At 36.5% G+C, this 18,110-nt stretch overlaps 3 protein-coding genes across 11 annotated transcripts; 1 reads left to right on the top strand and 2 right to left on the bottom strand.

Moving 5' to 3' along the window:
- The first annotated feature begins 2,335 nt into the window (after positions 1-2,335).
- On the top strand, positions 2,336-12,599 carry LOC112714539 (pentatricopeptide repeat-containing protein At5g46100). Of its 9 annotated transcripts, XM_072204415.1 has the most exons (9): positions 2,356-2,667; positions 3,536-3,627; positions 3,783-3,817; positions 3,993-4,304; positions 4,584-4,782; positions 4,865-6,203; positions 7,661-10,687; positions 10,977-11,094; positions 11,620-12,599. In XM_072204415.1, exon 7 carries the CDS (start codon positions 9,179-9,181, stop codon positions 10,616-10,618), a length of 1,440 nt encoding a protein of 479 aa, XP_072060516.1. In that variant the 5' UTR covers positions 2,356-2,667; positions 3,536-3,627; positions 3,783-3,817; positions 3,993-4,304; positions 4,584-4,782; positions 4,865-6,203; positions 7,661-9,178; the 3' UTR covers positions 10,619-10,687; positions 10,977-11,094; positions 11,620-12,599. The 9 variants fall into 9 exon arrangements, with proteins under 9 accessions (XP_072060514.1, XP_072060517.1, XP_029145356.1 ...); XM_072204413.1 differs by lacking the exon at positions 4,584-4,782 and having other exon boundaries at positions 2,336-2,667; positions 5,534-6,203; XM_072204416.1 differs by lacking the exon at positions 3,783-3,817 and having other exon boundaries at positions 2,351-2,667.
- On the bottom strand, positions 11,440-12,199 carry LOC112714541 (protein DMP6). Its single transcript, XM_025766156.3, has one exon. The coding sequence runs from the start codon at positions 12,197-12,199 to the stop codon at positions 11,576-11,578; it is 624 nt and encodes a 207-aa protein (XP_025621941.1). The 3' UTR covers positions 11,440-11,575.
- Positions 12,600-12,691: 92 nt separating the features above from the next.
- LOC112714542 (protein DMP6) lies at positions 12,692-13,611 on the bottom strand. Its single transcript, XM_025766157.3, has one exon. It carries the CDS (start codon positions 13,468-13,470, stop codon positions 12,850-12,852), a length of 621 nt encoding a protein of 206 aa, XP_025621942.1. The 5' UTR covers positions 13,471-13,611; the 3' UTR covers positions 12,692-12,849.
- Positions 13,612-18,110: the final 4,499 nt, after the last annotated feature.

The raw sequence follows: 18,110 nt of genomic DNA, 5'->3' as shown, positions 1-18,110 counted from the left end.
GAAGGCTGACAAAAGGACTGCTGATGCTGTTGGAATCTGACCTCCCTGCACTCGAAATGGATTTTCTGGAGCTACAGAACTCCAATTGGCGCGCTCTCAACGGCGTTGGAAAGTAGATATCCAGGGCTTTCCAGCAATATATAATAGTCCATACTTTATTCGAAGAATGACGACGTAACTTGGCATTGAACGCCAAGTATACGCTGCTGTCTGGAGTTAAACGCCAGAAAAACGTCATGATCCGGAGTTGAACGCCCAAAACACGTCATAACTCGGAGTTCAACTTCAAGAAATGCCTCAGCTCGTGGATTAATCAAGCTCAGCCCAAGCATACACCAAGTGGGCCCCGGAAGTGGATTTAGGCATCAATCACTTACTCATGTAAACCCTAGGAGCTAGTCTAAGTATATATAGAACATTTATCTATTGTATTAGATGTCTTTTTGACCACGTTTCATCTTTGGTCTCAGTTTTATTTTATTCTTCATCTTAGGAGATCATTGATCACGTTTTAGGGGGGCTGGCCATTCGGCCATGCCTGAACCCTTTGCTTATGTATTTTCAACGGTGGAGTTTCTGCACACCATAGATTAAGGGTGTGGAGCTCTGCTGTACCTCAAGTATTAATGAAGTTCTATTTTCTTTTATTCAAATTTCTCTTATTCTTATTCCAAGATATTCATTCGTACCCAAGAACATGATGAATGTGATGATAAGTAACCCTCATTATCATTCTCACTTATGAACGCGCGTGATTGACAACCACTTCCGTTCTACATGCAACAGAGCTTGAATGTGTATCTCTTAGATTCCCAACAGAATCTTCGTGGTATAAGCTAGATAGATGGCGGCATTTATGAGGATCCGGAAAGTCTCACCTTGTCTGTGGTATTCCGAGTAGGATCCTGGGAATCCGGAAAGTCTAACCTTGTCTGTGGTATTCCGAGTAGGATTCCGGTAATGAATGACTGTGACGTGCTTCAAACTTGCAACCTGCTGGGCGTTAGTGACAGACGCAAAAGAATCAAGGGATTCTATTCCAGTAGGAGCGGGAACCAACCGGTGATTAGCCGTACTGTGACAGAGTGCGTGAGCATTAGTTTTCACTGCGAGGATGGGATGTAGCCATCAACCATGGGTGATGCCTCCAGACGATTAGCCGTGCGACTGACAACCGCATAGGATCATTTTCCCGAGAGGATTGAAAGTAGCCACAGCTGATGGTGAACCCCTATATAAAGCTTGCCATGGAAAGGAGTAAGAAGGATTGAGTAGAAGCAGTAGGAGAGCAGGCGTCCTTGAGCCATGCAGCATCTCCATTCGCTTATCTGAAATTCCCACCAATGAATCTGCATAAGTCTTCTATCCTTTTTACTATCTATTTTCTTATTTTTATTTTCGAAAACCCATAAACAAGTTTAATCTGCCTAACTGAGATTTACAAGGTGACCATAGCTTGCTTCATACCAACAATCTCTGTGGGATCGACCCTTACTCACGTAAGGTTTATTACTTGGACGACCCAGTACACTTGCTGGTTAGTTGAACGGAGTTGTGAATTTAACCAAGAGACACAATAGTTTTTGTGTATATGCCAAAGAGCCAATATTGATGATCACAATTTCGTCCACCGCACAAGTAGTCAATTTGAAAAGCCGACAACTCGGTCTCTAGGTCAATCCGATCTAGACATTGGACTGGATAAGAAACAAACCCGGTGAGAACCGGTTTGACTCGGTTGAATTTATAAAAATTAGTGAACCATCAGATTTGAGAAATTTGGATCGGTTTTGAAATATTTAAAACCCCTGTCCCTAAAACCCCACAACGATATCGTTTGACGTATTTTTAAAAAAACCAAAAACCCCTAGGCTAGTTCTGAAGTCTGAACCATGGTTTTAAAAATCGAACCAAATCAGTCGGTTTGACCGATCTAACAGTGAACCGACAGCAATCACGGTTCGATTAGCCTCTTGACCGTTGGTTAGAAAACCATTGAAGAATTGCTAAACCGGCCAAGAATTTCCCGGTTGGATCGGACTTGAAACTGGCTGGTTCAAAGAAAACGGTGTCATTTTTGGCTAAGCACTTGAGCATCTCTCTTCACATCTTACTCACTCACTCAAGCTGCAGAACTCTAAACCATGGTTCTGAAAATTGGACCGAACTGTCCGGTCGAACTAGTCCAATAAAAAACCGGTGATGAAAATGATTCAATCCGATGTCTAAAACCGTAAATTTAAAAACCGCTTAAAATTTGAGAACCGGCCGGTTGGACCGGACCGAGAACCAGCTGGTTCTTAGAAAACGACGCCGTTTGCTTAATTTGAGAAGAAAAAACGAAACCCCAAGTCCACGCCCCTTCCCCCAGACCCACACTCCCTCCTTCGTGTTACTCAGTACAGCAAAGAAAGGGAAAGTAAAGCCACCCATTATCTTCAAAGTTCAAAACCCAAACCAAACCCTAGCTTCTTCATCGGTTCCGCCGCCGCCGGTCGTGGTTGTTGGCGCCTCCGATGCTTCCTCCTTCCCCTGTCCCAAACCCAGACTCTGTTCTAGCTCGGCACGTCGTCCATCCATTCGTGGCTTCTCTGTTCGAAGCTTCGAGCTGCTCGCGTCGTCTCGCCGCTCGCCATCGTCTCTTCATCGTCCTGCTCTCCGTCGAAGGTTAGTGGCGCTGCTTACTGGGGTTTTTCACTTTTTCCTTTTATTGCAGATGATATATACATAGAAGTTGTAGACTGATAATGTCATGGGTAATTCAGTTTGCTGCATTGCATTACTAAGTATCTTTGTTCTAATGAATATGAAAAAAATATAAATTGATGTGAATCGAACAGGTTCTGCTCTTGTGAACAGGTTTTGCACTTGACTATGGAATAGGTAACTGTTGTTGAAATTAGTGCTAAAAATGGATTTGTTATGCTGCTGCTGCTATAAACTAATTTCTTTCTAGCTCTTGACCTCTTGTTAGGAAGTTTCACATGCCACATACTTAATTCTGTGTTGTATGTATTGCAAAGGGTACAATGAAGCTAGGCCGGTTAGCAAAGGAATTAGCGATGTAAATATTAAATGCAGAGCCAAAGGACTGCTTCCTCGTCCAATGGGTTATGTAACAATTAAGTGTCAATTTTAGTTGTGTCATTCCTTTAATAATTATTTGGCAAAAGAATTTCTCTTATTGCTCAAAAGAATTTCTTTCCTTATCTAATATCTATACAAGGAAAACATAATTTAAACGGTATGGGTAGTAATTTTGTACCTCTTTCTCTGTTGCAGCATTCTTATAACTCCTAAATGATATAAATATAGTGAAACACATTGTTTGAGTGAAAGTTTGGATCAGCAAATTGCATAACCAAAATAATCTATCTGATTGCTGTGTATAATCTTTATGCTATTTCTTGTGTTTTTCATTTTATGAAAATAAGTTTATTTTTCTTTTAAGTTTTACACTAGTTCTCACTCTTTAGTACTTGTTTCAAATGAATATAACTAAGTTGAAGTGAATTATTCATGTCACTTTGTAAAGGTTCGAGCTGGAAAGTCATCATTGATTAACCATTTACTAAAGCGAAGAATGTGCCCTGCAGCCCCCAGACCAGGAGTTACAAGAGAATTGAGGTAATTTATTCATTTTATTTGTTACCAAGAGGTTGAAAGTGTTTTGAAAATTGAAAGAGTTTCTTAATTGTTCATGAACTTGTATTCTGTTAAAGTTGAAACTAATAGCTTCTAATGTTGAGTACTTAACAAGTTTTTGTGAATTTTGATGATAGGATGACAAATTTTCATGTTGGCATTTAATATTTAGGTATTTCTTTTACTATTTAACTTTTGAGTTTGTATTTTAATAAGATCATATGGCTTTGGTTGATGACATTTCATGTAGTGTTTAAATTTGGAAGATATTTTAAGATTTATATTAGATTATAATTATATTTTAGGATGTTTATTTATAATTTATTTATTATTTTATTCTAAAACAGTTTTTCCAGTTGAACCACGGTTGGATCAGTAGATCAGTGAACCAAGACTAGAGCGGTTTGATGACCAGTCCGATTCTCAGAATAATGATCTAAACCATATCACTCCCTCTTCTCCAACCCTAGCTGTCGCTGCCGCCGCCGGTCTGTCGATCCACTGCCGCCATCCGTCCGTGTAGCCACTGCCCCCAAGTCTGCAACTCCTGCTCTCTTCTTCCACGAGCTCTCGGCGCATCCCCTGCTCTCTTCATCTTCTCGCCGTCATCTGGTCGGCGTCGTCCGTCAATCAAGGGTCTGTCGCCATCGTCTTCGAAGGTCAGTGAATGTCTTGCTCGCTTGTTCTTCACTTGTTCAGTTGTTCTTCGTTTTTTTATTTACTTTTTTATGCTCTGTTTCTGTGATTAGCTCTGGTTTTGTGTGTTGTGATTTTATTGATTAGTGAATGTCTTGTGATTAGCTCTGGTTTTTTGCTGATTTTGTGTGTTGTGTTTTACTATTTTGTTTTGTGATTTAATTGTACTTAGATTGTGACTGTGTTGATTATTTGATGGCAATTGTTGCACTGTTTCTGACTGACTGCTTGTTTGATTTTAGATTTAATGAAACACCTTTTAGGATAAGCCTTGAATCACCTTCAGGGTGGAAATCTCCTTGGTTCATAAACACATTTCTGTCTAGCCCTAGGATTGATACCGAAATTACAATTGAGGTATTGTTGATTCTGTTGGATAATTAGTTAATTACTTTCTTGAAGTGGATTTGAATCAACGGTCTGTCGGCGTGGTCTTTGAAGGTCAGTGGCTCAGTGCTCACTTGTTCTTCACTTGGTCATGTTTTTTTTGATCTAATTGCTTTATTGATCAATGTCATCACAGCAAACATTTATAGGATGAGGAAAGGATTTTGGTTTCTCTTATAGCAAACTTTGAACTCTGAACCCACCCCATCCCCAGCTCTCTCACGCTAACTTTCGAAAACAGCATACCACAGAGGCACAGCGCTGGCAGCTCACCTCGGTTCACCGCCACCACACGCTCGCTGCCATCGCTGTGCCTCTCACAGATCCTCCACATCGTGTGCTCGCGAGTCGCGTCTCGCCTCTCTCCTTCGTTTGTGGTGTGTAACTCGGCCACTCGCGCCTCCGTGGGTGAGTGCTCGAGCTGTGCTTCCTGCGGCCGTGCAGCGTGTCGTCGTCGTCCACCATCACACACCCAACGCCTGGTGTGCTCCACTGCTCGTGTCTTGCTTCTCTTCCTGCAGCTGTGCTTCCTGGTGAGTGCTCATGTCTCCCCGCGCCGCGCCTCCTCCCCCCTCCCTCGCCTCTCTTCCGTGGTTGTTGCCGCCTGAACTGCTGCTCGTTGCCCACCTTCTGCCTCTGCAACAACAGGAGAGCATTTAATTTATTTTCCAGTTTTTTTTCCAAGTTGATTCATTGATGTTGTTGCTGTGAATTTTATTGTTGATTGGTTTATGAGCTGATTAGAAATAAATATGGCAGTGGTTAAATTGAAATGTTGAATTGGTTTCTGAATATGAATATGCAGGGGTTTTGCTGATTATGAATTAGGGGTGTTCAAAACCGATCCGGACCGAACTAAACCGACCAACCGAACCGAAAAAACCGAAAACCGAACAAAACCGAGAACCAAACTAAACCGAAAAAATGTGTTTTGCAGTTTTTTTGCGGTTCGGTTCGGTTTTCGGTTCTGACCAGGAAAACTCTAACCGAACCGAACCGAACCGGTTTAGTTAAAAAAACCCTAAAAAACCAACCCACTCCCCTCCCCCCAAAACCCCCCACCCCACCCCCAAACGGCCAAAACCCAATTCCATTGAGCGCGATCACTCAGCGAGCCCTAACCCCACGCCTCCCACCCCCAATCCAAAGCTCTCAGTCTCAGCCTCTCACCGTCGCGCTCTCCTCTCTGCAGTGGCGCACCACCCTCGCACCACAGCCTGAACGATCCTCGCACACAGCGCACGACCCTCGTCCCTCGCAGGCTCGCACCCAGCGCCAGCAGTAGCAGAGCCCGACCCTCCTTCCTCGCACCCAGCAGTAGCAGAGCCCGACCCTCGCAACCTCGCACCCAGCAGTAGCAGAGCCACAACCCTCGCCAGTCGCCACCCACAGCACAGCACCCACCAGTCACCGATTCAAGTCTCCCACTCAGTCATCGATTCAAGTCAGATATGGAGCCCGAGCCACCGAATCAGGTATGTAATTTGGTTAAATCGTTGATTCATTGATATTGTGTACTTTATTGCTGACTTGTTGATTCATTGTTAATTTGATTCATTGTTGCTGGTTATTGATTTATTTTGTTAGGTATTGTTGCTGGTTAAATTATTGATTTATTTTGGTAATTTGATTCATTGTTGCTGATTTTGTTCTGTTTGTTGAATTGTTTGCTGACTTGGTTATTCATTGATGGATTGCTGCTGGTTGTTGTTAACTTGTTAATCAATAAATCAATCATTCCAGTTTCATTGTTCTATATATTTGTTGTTTGATTGTTTATCAAATGCCAATTCTGTTTGGTTTATAGCTGGTTCAGGGATGGTTTAATTTGTTCATTGCTTGTTCACATTATCAAGTGCCAATCCTTGCTTGTTTATTGCTGCCTTGCTTGTTCATTGCTTGTTCACATTATCAAGTGCCAATTCTGCTTGGTTTATAGCTTGTTTATTGTTTATTGTTCACATTATCAAGTGCCAATTCTGTTTGGTTTATAGCTGGTTCAGGGCTGGTTTAATTTGTTCATTGCTTGTTCACATTATCAAGTGCCAATCCTTGCTTGTTTATTGCTGCCTTGCTTGTTCATTGTTTGTTCACATTATCAAGTGTCAATTCTGCTTGGTTTATAGCTTGTTTATTGTTTATTGTTCACATTATCAAGTGCCAATTTGTTGGTATTCTGAAATTATTAAAAATTATCTTAGACCATCATCAATAGGCCATGTATTTTTAAATGTTGTGGAAGCCATGATTTAATTATGCAGTTAGCTAGCATGCATTGTATATGAATTAAATAGAAGGTTTTGTGGGCGTGGATGTGAACATTTTAGAAGGTTCTGAATTTTGTTGAATTCAGCTACACTTTCTTGACTTTCCATTTTTCCTATGAACCCTTATAACGTTCCTTCAATTCCCTCTTAATCAATTCATTTTCATTGAAACCAAAAAAAAAAAAAAAATCAATTAATTTTCACTATTCCGCTAACTATATATATTTTCCTTCTGTGTGTACGTTTTTTTTTACTTATTTGGTAATATGGAAACTACTCCTATATTCAATTATTCATCCAACTATATTATATATATGTATTAATTAAAATGTTGGGTTAGTTTACCAGTTCAACAAGCATATAAGCAAAATGAATCTCTAGTGAAAGTGACATACAACTTTATAAGATCGTATGTAATATCAAGTGCCAATTCTGTTTGGTTTATAGCTGGTTTAGGGCTGGTTTATTGCTGTCTTGCTGGTTTAATTTGTTCATTGCTGGTTTAATTTGTTTATTGTTTGGTTTATTGCTTGGTTTATTGCTTGTTTTTGTAATTTGTTCATTGCTGGTTTAATTCTCCTTATATTATTATTATTATTATTATAATTATTGTTGTTGTTGTTCTTGTTGTTCTTATTATGTAATTGTTTTTTTTTTTATTTCAGGTTGGTTTGCATTATGAAGTTTTAGCTATTTTATTGGAGAAGACACCATAACTTTGTTAATTGCTATCAGTTTAATGACAATTTATTTTTATTTTCAGTTGTGTTGACTGTTGAGCTATTAAACTTCTTTAATTGTCGTATTTGAATTCTATTGTCATTATATTTCATTAGATCAAGACTTTGTTAGCTATTGTGTATTTTGGCTTGTTGATTTCAATCTTATGACATTGCATAATAGTATGGTAGAATTTTTTTTATTTGATTGAAAAAACCGAACAAACCGAACCAAACCAAACCGATTTTAATTGGTTTGGTTTGGTTCGGATGACCTTGAAAAAAAAACCGAACCAAACCGAACCGCAGCTTAATTAAACGACCGGATCGGATGGCTTTTTCTTCAAAAACCGAACCAAACCGCACCGCGAACACCCCTATTATGAATATGGTTTAATTGTTGAATATGCAGTGGTTTTGTTAATTGTTGAATTGGTTTATGAATTGGTATCGCTGATTATGAATTTTGTTGATTGTTGATTGTTGTTGCTGTAATGATACTGGTTTGTTTTGCTATGAGTTAGTTAGTTGATTGAATTTTTTTTTCTTTTATGAAATTTTAAGATGGCTTCATCAGAAACACCATCATCCCAAGAACATCAGATGAAGATAGATACCTAGACTTTGAAATTACTCCTTGGACATAGTTTATGGATTGCTATTCTTATTGTGTCAAATTAAGATACTATTGTAGATACCGACTAATTTTATGTCTTTGTACTGGTTATTTTTAGAATGAGACTTGATTGTTGTTCAAATGTTATTGAAGACATGTATGTCAAATTTTAATTTATGTTCTTGACTATTTTATATTTTTAGTTAAATAAGACCGGGTCAACCGGTTAAACCAATGACCCAATAGTCTGACCGGTTCGATCACCGGTCGGATTTGACAACTTGCTTAATAGGTAAGTGAGGTGAAACCGTTTTTGAGCTTCTTGAATATTACTTTGTTTATTTATTGTTGTTTTGATCATTTCCAATTGAGGAAGTATAGGGAGCCAATGGAGTATCTGTACAACTACAATGTGTACAATGGGGGTTTAGGGATGTTCAATTCAGTAGGATATCAGATGGTTATTATCCCTGGTACCCCCGAATGGTTATTCTAGATAGTATGGGTGTATTGTGTTTGAGAAATTAGTAGTATTTTATTCTGAATGTTCATTTTTTAACTCATATTAGGCCAAATAAACAGCCCATTGTACACATTGTATTGATAATCTATTGGCTCCCTAGCGGGATTCTTTCCAATTATTAATATGTGATTATTGACCGGCTCTACCAGGTTGAGGCTGAATTGGTCACCCACCTCATCATGCACGACACATGTTTGATGAAATTCTCCATACACCTTTTATGCATAAAACAAGCTCCTACCCTTGAGCAATGTTGTTCGTGATGCTTTGCCTTTGAAAGTTTTCAAAATCTGTCATTTCTTTCTCTGTGTTATGATTTGGAGTTATGGGCTCCAAAACATTGTTTAAGTGGCCAAAGCAAATTACAAATTCCCTGGTTGAGCAGCTGATAAAAACAGAAAGGGATATACACAGAGCTCTCCTTGTGTTTGACTCAGCAACAGCTGAATATAGCAATGGCTTTCGTCATGATCACAAGACTTTTGGTATCATGATCTCTAAGTTGGTTACTGTGAACCAGTTTCGGTTAGCAGAAGGATTGCTTGAGAGAATGAAGCAAGAAAATTGTGAGGTTACAGAGGACATATTCTTAACTATTTTCAGAGGTTATGGACGTGTGCATAGGCCACTTGATGCCATGAGGGTATTCCTGAAGATGGAACACTTTAAGTTGCGGCCCAGTGTGAAGTCATATCTTACAATAATGAATATTCTTGTGGAGGAAAACCATTTAAAGAGGGCCCTTGGTTTTTACAGGGAGATGAGAGGAACAGGCATTCCCCCTAGTGTTGTTTCCCTCAACATTTTAATCAAAGCCCTCTGTAAGAGCAATGAAACCATTGACGTGGCTTTGCAGATATTTCGCGAGATGCCAAACCGGGGATGCCAGCCAGATTCTTATACATATGGCACATTGATTAATGGGCTATGTAAACTGGGAAAAGTCAGTCAGGCAAAAGAGCTGTTTGATGAGATGGAGCAGAAAGAATATGCACCATCTGTTGTTACCTATAGTAGTATGATACATGGGATGTGCCAATCTAATAACTTGGATGAAGCCATGCAATTGCTTGAAGAGATGAAAAGAAACAGCATTGAGCCAAATGTTTTTACTTATACTTCTTTGATGGACGGTTTATGTAAAAGTGGGCATTCATTACGAGCATTAGAGCTTTTAGAAATGATGATTATAAAACGTCATTTGCCTAACAATGTCACTTATACAACTTTAATTGATGGGCTATACAAAGAAGGAAAGCATAGGGAAGCTGTGGATGTTCTTGACAGGATGAGGCTTCAAGGTTTGAAACCAAGTGCAGTGCTGTACGGGAAAATCATAAAGGGCTTCTGTGCTGAATGCAGCTATCAAGAAGCCGCGAACTTCATCGATGAGATGGTGCTTGGCGGTATTAAGCCAAGTCGAGTGACTTGGGGGCTTCATGTTAGAATGCATAACATGGTGATCCAAGGCCTTTGTAGTAGTATTGATCCACCCCGTGCATTTCAGTTGTATCTTAGTACACGAACTAGAGGTGTTTCAATTGAAGTTGGCACTTTTGATTGTTTAGTCAAATGTTTTTGCAAGAGGGGAGACCTGCACAAAGCTGCTCGAATTCTTGATGAGATGGTATTAGATGGCTGCATTCCAGATGAGGGAATATGGAATGCAGTAATAGTTGGACTTTGGGATCGGAAAAGAGTTAGAGAAGCCACTGAGCTACTGCTTGCTGAACTGAAACAGAAATTTGTTGAAGCTGAAAGTTAAAGCTTGTAAAATTTTATACCACATGTATGCGCATTGCATTTTCCAAAGTCTTGGGTAAATTAAATTCAGGTAATTGCAAAATTACTTGTTATGACTCATAATCTGCTCTCTTCTTGTTTTAGGTATAAGAGGAGTTGTCACTCTAGTTACAATAAATTGGCTATATTCCAAATGCTCCTCACTCTTTTCATAATGCAATTTTCCACCTAAGGGAATTAATAGTTTCTATTGGTAGTTTATTCAATGATATCTACTCCAAAGTCCAAACACAGTCAATATTTAGATGGCTATTACTGAATGCTGAATAAATGTTCATTGAAGAGACAATATTGACCTATCCTCTTTCTGGTTGTGTCAGGGGAAGATGACAGGCTAATGTTAAAAGTCTATGGTGAGGATAAATTAACTATGCATCAAATCTCTTCTGGAAAACGGTTGTGAAAGTATGAGACAAGGAGCAAGACAAGTTATTTAAGGTAGATTCAACTTGTTTAGGGGTTTCTGAAGCAATCAATTATCCGTAGAATATTTGGCTTAATGATGAGTTGATAGATAAGTCTTTCTTGTGATAGCTTTAGAACAGCCTTAAATATTAAACGAAATTATTGAAAAGGGAAAACTAAATTGGATAACATGCCATATAAATAACGAGGTTCTTCCATCAAGTGAATATACATATCACCACATGGACAAGAAAGTGATGAAAAGGGTTGATTATCCATTCACTGACTGGGGTTACATACACGGTTCCAATACAATATTGAGCATTACAACATACAAATGGGAAACTAACCAACTTCAACTGCTTCTAACCGAAGTAGTTATATAATTTATCCACATTTGAGAATAAGTATACATGACTGCCACATATAGCATGTTCCCAACATGATAAATCACTAATCAATTAAAATTATTGAAATTGAAGTTCATTACAAACATGAATGTAAAAGATGAGTATTAACTTGTTGAAAGTGGGACGCCAATTCCATGTCTCTTTGTAGGAAATACAACAAAGAAAATGCTGCAGAAAATGCCAATGCCCACAGGCAATACTGTGAGGATTTCCCCTGTCTCTAGAGATGGCTCTGGAAAGAAGCAACTTACTACATTCTGATCAAATAATGCAATTGCTGCAAACACCAAAGCTGATACCGCTGCATGCATGAAATCTATAAACCGCAGTTTATATTTAGCAGCAAATTCTGGTGGAAGTGTGGTTGATCCATCGATAAGCCACAGGCCTGAAAATGTGGCAAACCCATAACAGATGTTCCCCTTGCTGTATTTTATGCTATCTGTGAAGCATAGCAAGATGCATAAGGCACCACAGATAGCTACAAGTACAGCAGTCATGGTCTTGCTGACCAAGTCGCAGCTGCCCTCGTTTGTGAAGATTGGAGACAGAAGACGGAAAGCAAGGACAGTGCCAGTAGGTAGAAGGTTTGCCAAGTTTGCTGTGCTCTCAAATGTCTGACTAATGGCTTTCTGAATCTGGTTCCTCTCTGCCTCCGGAATCTCTGCATTGCTCAGGAGTGGGATCTTTTCTTCTTGATTCTGGGTACCACTTGCTTCAGCATCCATGGCTTATAGAAAGACCTTTCAGCTGCCTCTATCTTCTGTTCTGTTTTGGTCACGTTTGTGCTGTGTCTTTGCAGCATTGGATTGTTGGAAATTTATAGTTAGGCAAACTTGAGTAGTTCCAAAGAGAGAGAAAGGGATGCTAAGAGAGGTTATATGCCATTTCGTGAAAGAAACACAAACTGAAAAACATGATAATGTTGTTTTTTGCTGTATTTTTCAAAGTGGAATATTTTTGTATCCCATGTGGGTTTTTGTATTGCTTGAAAGCATGCATGACAGTTATGATTTATGAATTCAACTTGCTCACGGAGGAAAGCTATACACGGTAGATTGGAGGAATAGGTCAGAGTAATTAATTATGAAATAAAACAGAAACAGATTGCTATTTTTTATGTTGAAATTTACCAACGTGGTGATTTTGCATTGTCATATCTTGACTTTGATCCAGTTGAATTTTCTTTTTCCCTATTTCCTGGGAGATATTAAAAGATGTTGGTCAAAATTAACAATATGATCCATATATTAAAGGAATTCCAAGGGTTCCTTCCTTCCTTCCTATTACAAGAAAATAGAATTTGAACTTGAAGTCACAGATAATTTGTTCCAAACATGATTATCTCATTGTTTACACACATGAATATAAAAAAGATTTAATTTGTTGAAAGTGGGAAGCCAATTCCATGTCTCTTTGTAGGAAATACAAGAAAGAACATGCTGCAGAAGACACCAATTCCAACCGGCAATGCAGTGAGTATTTCCTGTGTCTCATTATCTGGTGCTGGAAAGAAGCAATTCACCACATTCTGATCAAACAATGCAACCGCCGCAAACACCAAAACCGACATTACTGCATGCATGAAGTCTATAAACCTGATGCTATACGTAGCAGCAATTTCAGGTGGAAGAGTGGTTGATCCATCAATGATCCACAAGCCTCTAACCGTGGCAAAACCATAGCAGATGTTTCCCTTGCTGTCTCTGAAGCTATCAGTGAAGCATAGAAGGAAACAGGACACGCCACAGATAGCTACAAGGAAAGAAGTCATTGTCTTCGCGGTCGAGTCGCAGTTGCCAAGGTTTGTGAATACCGGAGACAGAAGCTGGAATGCGAGGACGGTGCCTGTAGGAAGAAGGTTTGCCAAATGTGCTGTGCTCTCAAATGTTTGGCTAATTGCTTGCTGAACAAGGTTCCTCTCTGCTTCTGGAACCTCTGTGTTTCTCAGAAGAGGGAGCTTTTCCTCATCTTTGTCATGTTCAAGCTTGATGTCCATGGCTTAAAAGATTGAGCTAACTCTGCTGTTGTGTTTTTGCAGCATAGCTTTATATGGATGAGCTAATTTGAGTGGAGATAAAGAGTGGGAAAAGAAAGGAAAGTATGTGAAGGGAGGTTTGTTATTTCTTGCAAGGAACACAAACTCAAAACTTGATGATGGAGTATCCATTATATTCCTTAGAGACATGTATTTCTTTATGTTTCGCTTTTAATGCATGCAACTAGTTATTGCAAAAAATTTAACGGATCACTACAAATTAGTATATGTTATGTAAATCCTTTACCTTGTAATTCTTTTTTGTATTTATTATATTATATAAGAAATAAACAATAAATATATGATTTTGAGACCCTTTTTTTTTTATCTGTCATCATCTTGACCCGCTAGAATTAATGACTTCACAAGTGTTATTTTTTTGGCCATGACTTCACAAGGTTTGAGTATATGCCAGACACGCATGTTTTTTTTTGGTATTTAAACAGGCCCAGGCCCAGTAACACTTGGTATTAATTTGGCAATGGCTTGTACTTGTCTTTTTCTGGACACATTCTATTTTATTTAACTCTTTGGACTTGTATAGGGTTGGGGCTCCTGGTTTTCGGCTGTTTGGGCCCATATTTGGGCCTGGACCCTGACAAAAAATTTCAGAAAATTTAATTTGCTACAATCTATTTAAGAAAGAGAGCATGCATTTGTCATTAAAAAGTTATTATATGGCTATGAAAATCATAAAAGATCAGAATATATAGTACCTTAAACCTTAATCATCGATCAGTTTATTAAAGATTAGATTACCTCCTTTATTAACAAATTGACTTTATATAACTAATGTACCTCTAGTTGTCAAACAACCTTAACCACTTCACAAACCTTTAATTATTATTATATAGCAAAAACCATAGCTTGATTGATTGTTATATATAATGAAAACAACTTCATGGTGATATCACATACATAATTAAGGGGGGATATTTTTTTTTTGTGGTTTAATTGAGGGAACAGTAACATAAACTTAATTATTCAGCAATTTTATTTCATACACTTCCAAGCCAGTCAATAGATGAGGTTAATCTTATTGTAGCATTTTAATACTATAGTTCTATCTCACATAATTTATCTCAATATATATATATATATATATATATATATATATATATATATATATATATATATATATATATATATATATATATATATAAGTGCATTTGAAATTAGGTATTTTTTCTAGAGCTAATACTAATAAGGTGCTAATAATTATTTCTATTCTTATTCTTGAATGTTGTCAACTTATCGTCATGACTTTGCCGCAAAGAAAGTAATCATAATTTAATCTTGTTAATCATGATTTTAGCTACTGGATGTTGGAGAAGGTTTAATTCGTTAGAATTGTAGTTAAGCTTTTCCGTGACGAATGATGAGGAGGCTTTTATTATGTGACAACTACATAACCTCTACTTCTCTAGGGTTACCAAAACTATAGCATAATATATATATAGAAAGGTTAACTTCAATTTCTTTCAAGACATTCATGCATGGTGATTTTAGCAAGGTGCAATGTCATAATTTAATTTATTACTACGGTTAGCTCAATAATGCTTCTAATTCATCATTTTTTCTATAACACATGTATTCTATTCAAATATTATAGATTTTATACAGGGTATTTGCACTCAGGGTGTATATGGTTTGATCCGGTCTAAAAATTTGGTCTGAATTCGATCATTTTAGAAGTTAATTAGGTGTGATTTTATTGGCGTCTAAGATCGGGTAAAGATCTTAAAAATAGACTCGATCGGTCATTATTTAGAGTCAGATCCAAGTCAATGCGAACCCAATTTCACTCGATCCATATGCACCCTAAGAGAACTAAAAAAGATATATATGTTTGAAATTAATTTCAATATTATGTTATATTAATTATAAGCTTATTGTTTTATTTTTAATCACACTTGTTGAATTAAAAAATAGATAAAAAAATATTAAATTAAAATTTATGAACAAATATTCAAGTTCAAATATGAATATAAATTTCTCGGTAACACTTTTTTTATTTATAAATAAGTACATCATAAATAAATTTTTTTATAAATTATTGTAAAAAATTTAAAGGTCCAATTTTCACCCAATTTATATCCAATATAATTGTAGCCCAAAAATATTTAAATATTATCAGATTTAGGACTAAGTTTTAATCTAAAAAATAGATTCGATATATATTTAGAATCGAACATAAATTAGATTTCACCCGATTTTACCCTATTCATGTACAATCCTCTTAGGAGTTTTTGTTTTCTTACAAGGGTGTAGTACTTTATATATCATTTTCAGTCCTTCAGGCTTCATCATAATTGCTCCACATTAATAATTTAAGTAATCTTTTTATTTGTTAGGGCTTATTTTATTCTGTTGAAAGGAGGAATCTTTAGGGAATAGGAGCTTCAGTGATCAGTGAAGTGTAAAAATCTGGTCCAGGTGAGGGTGTTGGGTTTAGGTAGTTGAATTTCATATATGTTGATTTTGCACTTCAGAGCCTGGACAATTCATTTAATTCAAATACCATTTCCCTTTTTTTAATTATCAAATCCTCGGGAAATATAAATGTAATTGAAATAATTCTTTTAAGAAAAAAGATGTTGAACATTTTGTGACTTGTTGATGAAAACTGGATATGCATGGAATTTGGAGGATTAATCATCATGCCTATCCTTAATTACTACTCTAAATTATGTCTTAAGGACCATCAAATTGCTGGCCCCAATTTAGTGGACCCTTTTATATATATAAGCTCAATCCTTGCGTGTAACTAATGGATGGAGGAAATGAGAATAAATTTGAAGAAACAAACGAATAACAATAATTAGTAAAAAATTAATCAGCAAAAATTTTAAATATTTATTTTTAAAAATTTTAAATGAATAATTTTTGTATGTATTTAAATTTTTTGTTAATTGATTATTATATTGGTTATTTTTGTTATTTTTTACAAAAAATATTAAATGACCGATTCTTTTTTCTTATTTTTACCTTGTATGTAATTAAATCAACACTAACCAATAATTCTTCACTTTTTCTTAAAGTGTTGGTGAGATTAAGCCCTTAACTATCCACTTTATGAATGATAATCTACATTTTAATGATGAAGCGAGGGAAAAGAGAGAGCAAGAGGTGTAGGTGAAGAAGTGATGATATGAGTAGTTGCATGGACTCTAAAAAAGTAAAAAGTTTTTCCATATCTTTACGTTACATAGCAATATATATAAATGGCACTTTAGCACAAACAAGCATGTTGATGTAGCAACATAACCCATCAAAATCATGAAGATGAAATCTTTTCCCCCCTCCTTAATGATTGACACCCTGAACCCTTTTCGTTAAATTGGTTCCACTTTCTGTTTCCCTCTGTAATAAGTCCACATATAATAGGGGTGTTATCGGTTCGATTTAGTTTAGTTTTGGACCAAAAATCAACCGAATTGATTTGTTTGGTTTTTACATAGTACCAACCAATCAATTTGTTATTTATGCAACAACCAAATCGAATCGAACTGAGTTAAAAGTAGTTTGGTTCGGTCAGTTTTTTCGTTTTTAAATCCTAATTAATAGAAAATTAATCTCAAATGATATTCAAAACAATCAATAAACTGAAATAATATTACATGACATTCAAATTCAACACAATTTCAACTCATTCCAACAACTAAACATAAAACAAATACATTTGTTAACTCTAAAATTTCCATTTTAATACATTACTAAGCCACTTCTTCGGTTTGGTTCGGTTCGATTTGGTTTCTGCCAAATTAACCTAAAACCAAACCAAACCGATCGGTTTAATTCGAAAAAAAAATAAAAAATTTAATTTTTTCGATTTTCTATTCGGTTATTGTAAATTTTAGTTCAGTTTTACGATAAATTTCAGTTTGGTTCAGTAACTTACACCCCTAACATACACTATATAGTCTATACTACTCTATAGTACATTCATTCATATTCATAGTGTAAACATGATAGTGTTACACACACATACATAGCATGATCCGTGTATTAATGCATGTATAATCATTATATATCGACATGCATGTTATCTTTTCTACCACAAGAAGATATATATTAGTCTCTTTTTGTCTTTATTCAATGAAGACTTTTCTCACATGCAATGTTTTACATATCATGGTGCTCTCAATAATAGAAGTGTGCTCTACTCAGTTTGTGTATATCAAGGGTCACCCTAACACTATAGCTATGAGTACTTGTCCTAACATATAATAGGACATATCGCACCACTAATTATATATATTGAGTGACTTGTCAAATAGAAATGACTTGAAGGAATCAATTCCATTACACTTAGCTTCACTTCCGAGGCCTACTACTACTACTACATTATTTGTCTTCGGGGTTGGTTTGGTTCGAATTTAAGATAAAATTAAAACTGAACCAATCAAAATATAATTAATTTAGTTTGATTTAAATTTGTGTTTTTTTTGTACATATATCCAAACTAAATTAAACTGATTAAAAATGGATTGGTTCGATTTGGATAATTGGATATCCGATAACTTTAAAATTTATAAAAAAAAAACCAAACTTTTATCTTAAAAATTTAACAAGTACAATAAATGTGTAATATTAATAGA

This window comes from Arachis hypogaea, chromosome 10 (genome assembly GCF_003086295.3).
Source record: "Arachis hypogaea cultivar Tifrunner chromosome 10, arahy.Tifrunner.gnm2.J5K5, whole genome shotgun sequence".
NCBI lineage: Eukaryota > Viridiplantae > Streptophyta > Magnoliopsida > Fabales > Fabaceae > Arachis > Arachis hypogaea.
This window is presented reverse-complemented; position numbering and strand designations above follow the sequence as displayed.

What these genes read in the sequence shown, in the direction of transcription:
- LOC112714539 (XM_072204413.1), top strand. Translation starts at nt 9,179, where the DNA reads ATGGGCTCCAAAACATTGTTTAAGTGGCCAAAGCAAATTACAAATTCC.
- LOC112714541 (XM_025766156.3), bottom strand. Translation starts at nt 12,199, where the DNA reads ATGGATGCTGAAGCAAGTGGTACCCAGAATCAAGAAGAAAAGATCCCA.
- LOC112714542 (XM_025766157.3), bottom strand. Translation starts at nt 13,470, where the DNA reads ATGGACATCAAGCTTGAACATGACAAAGATGAGGAAAAGCTCCCTCTT.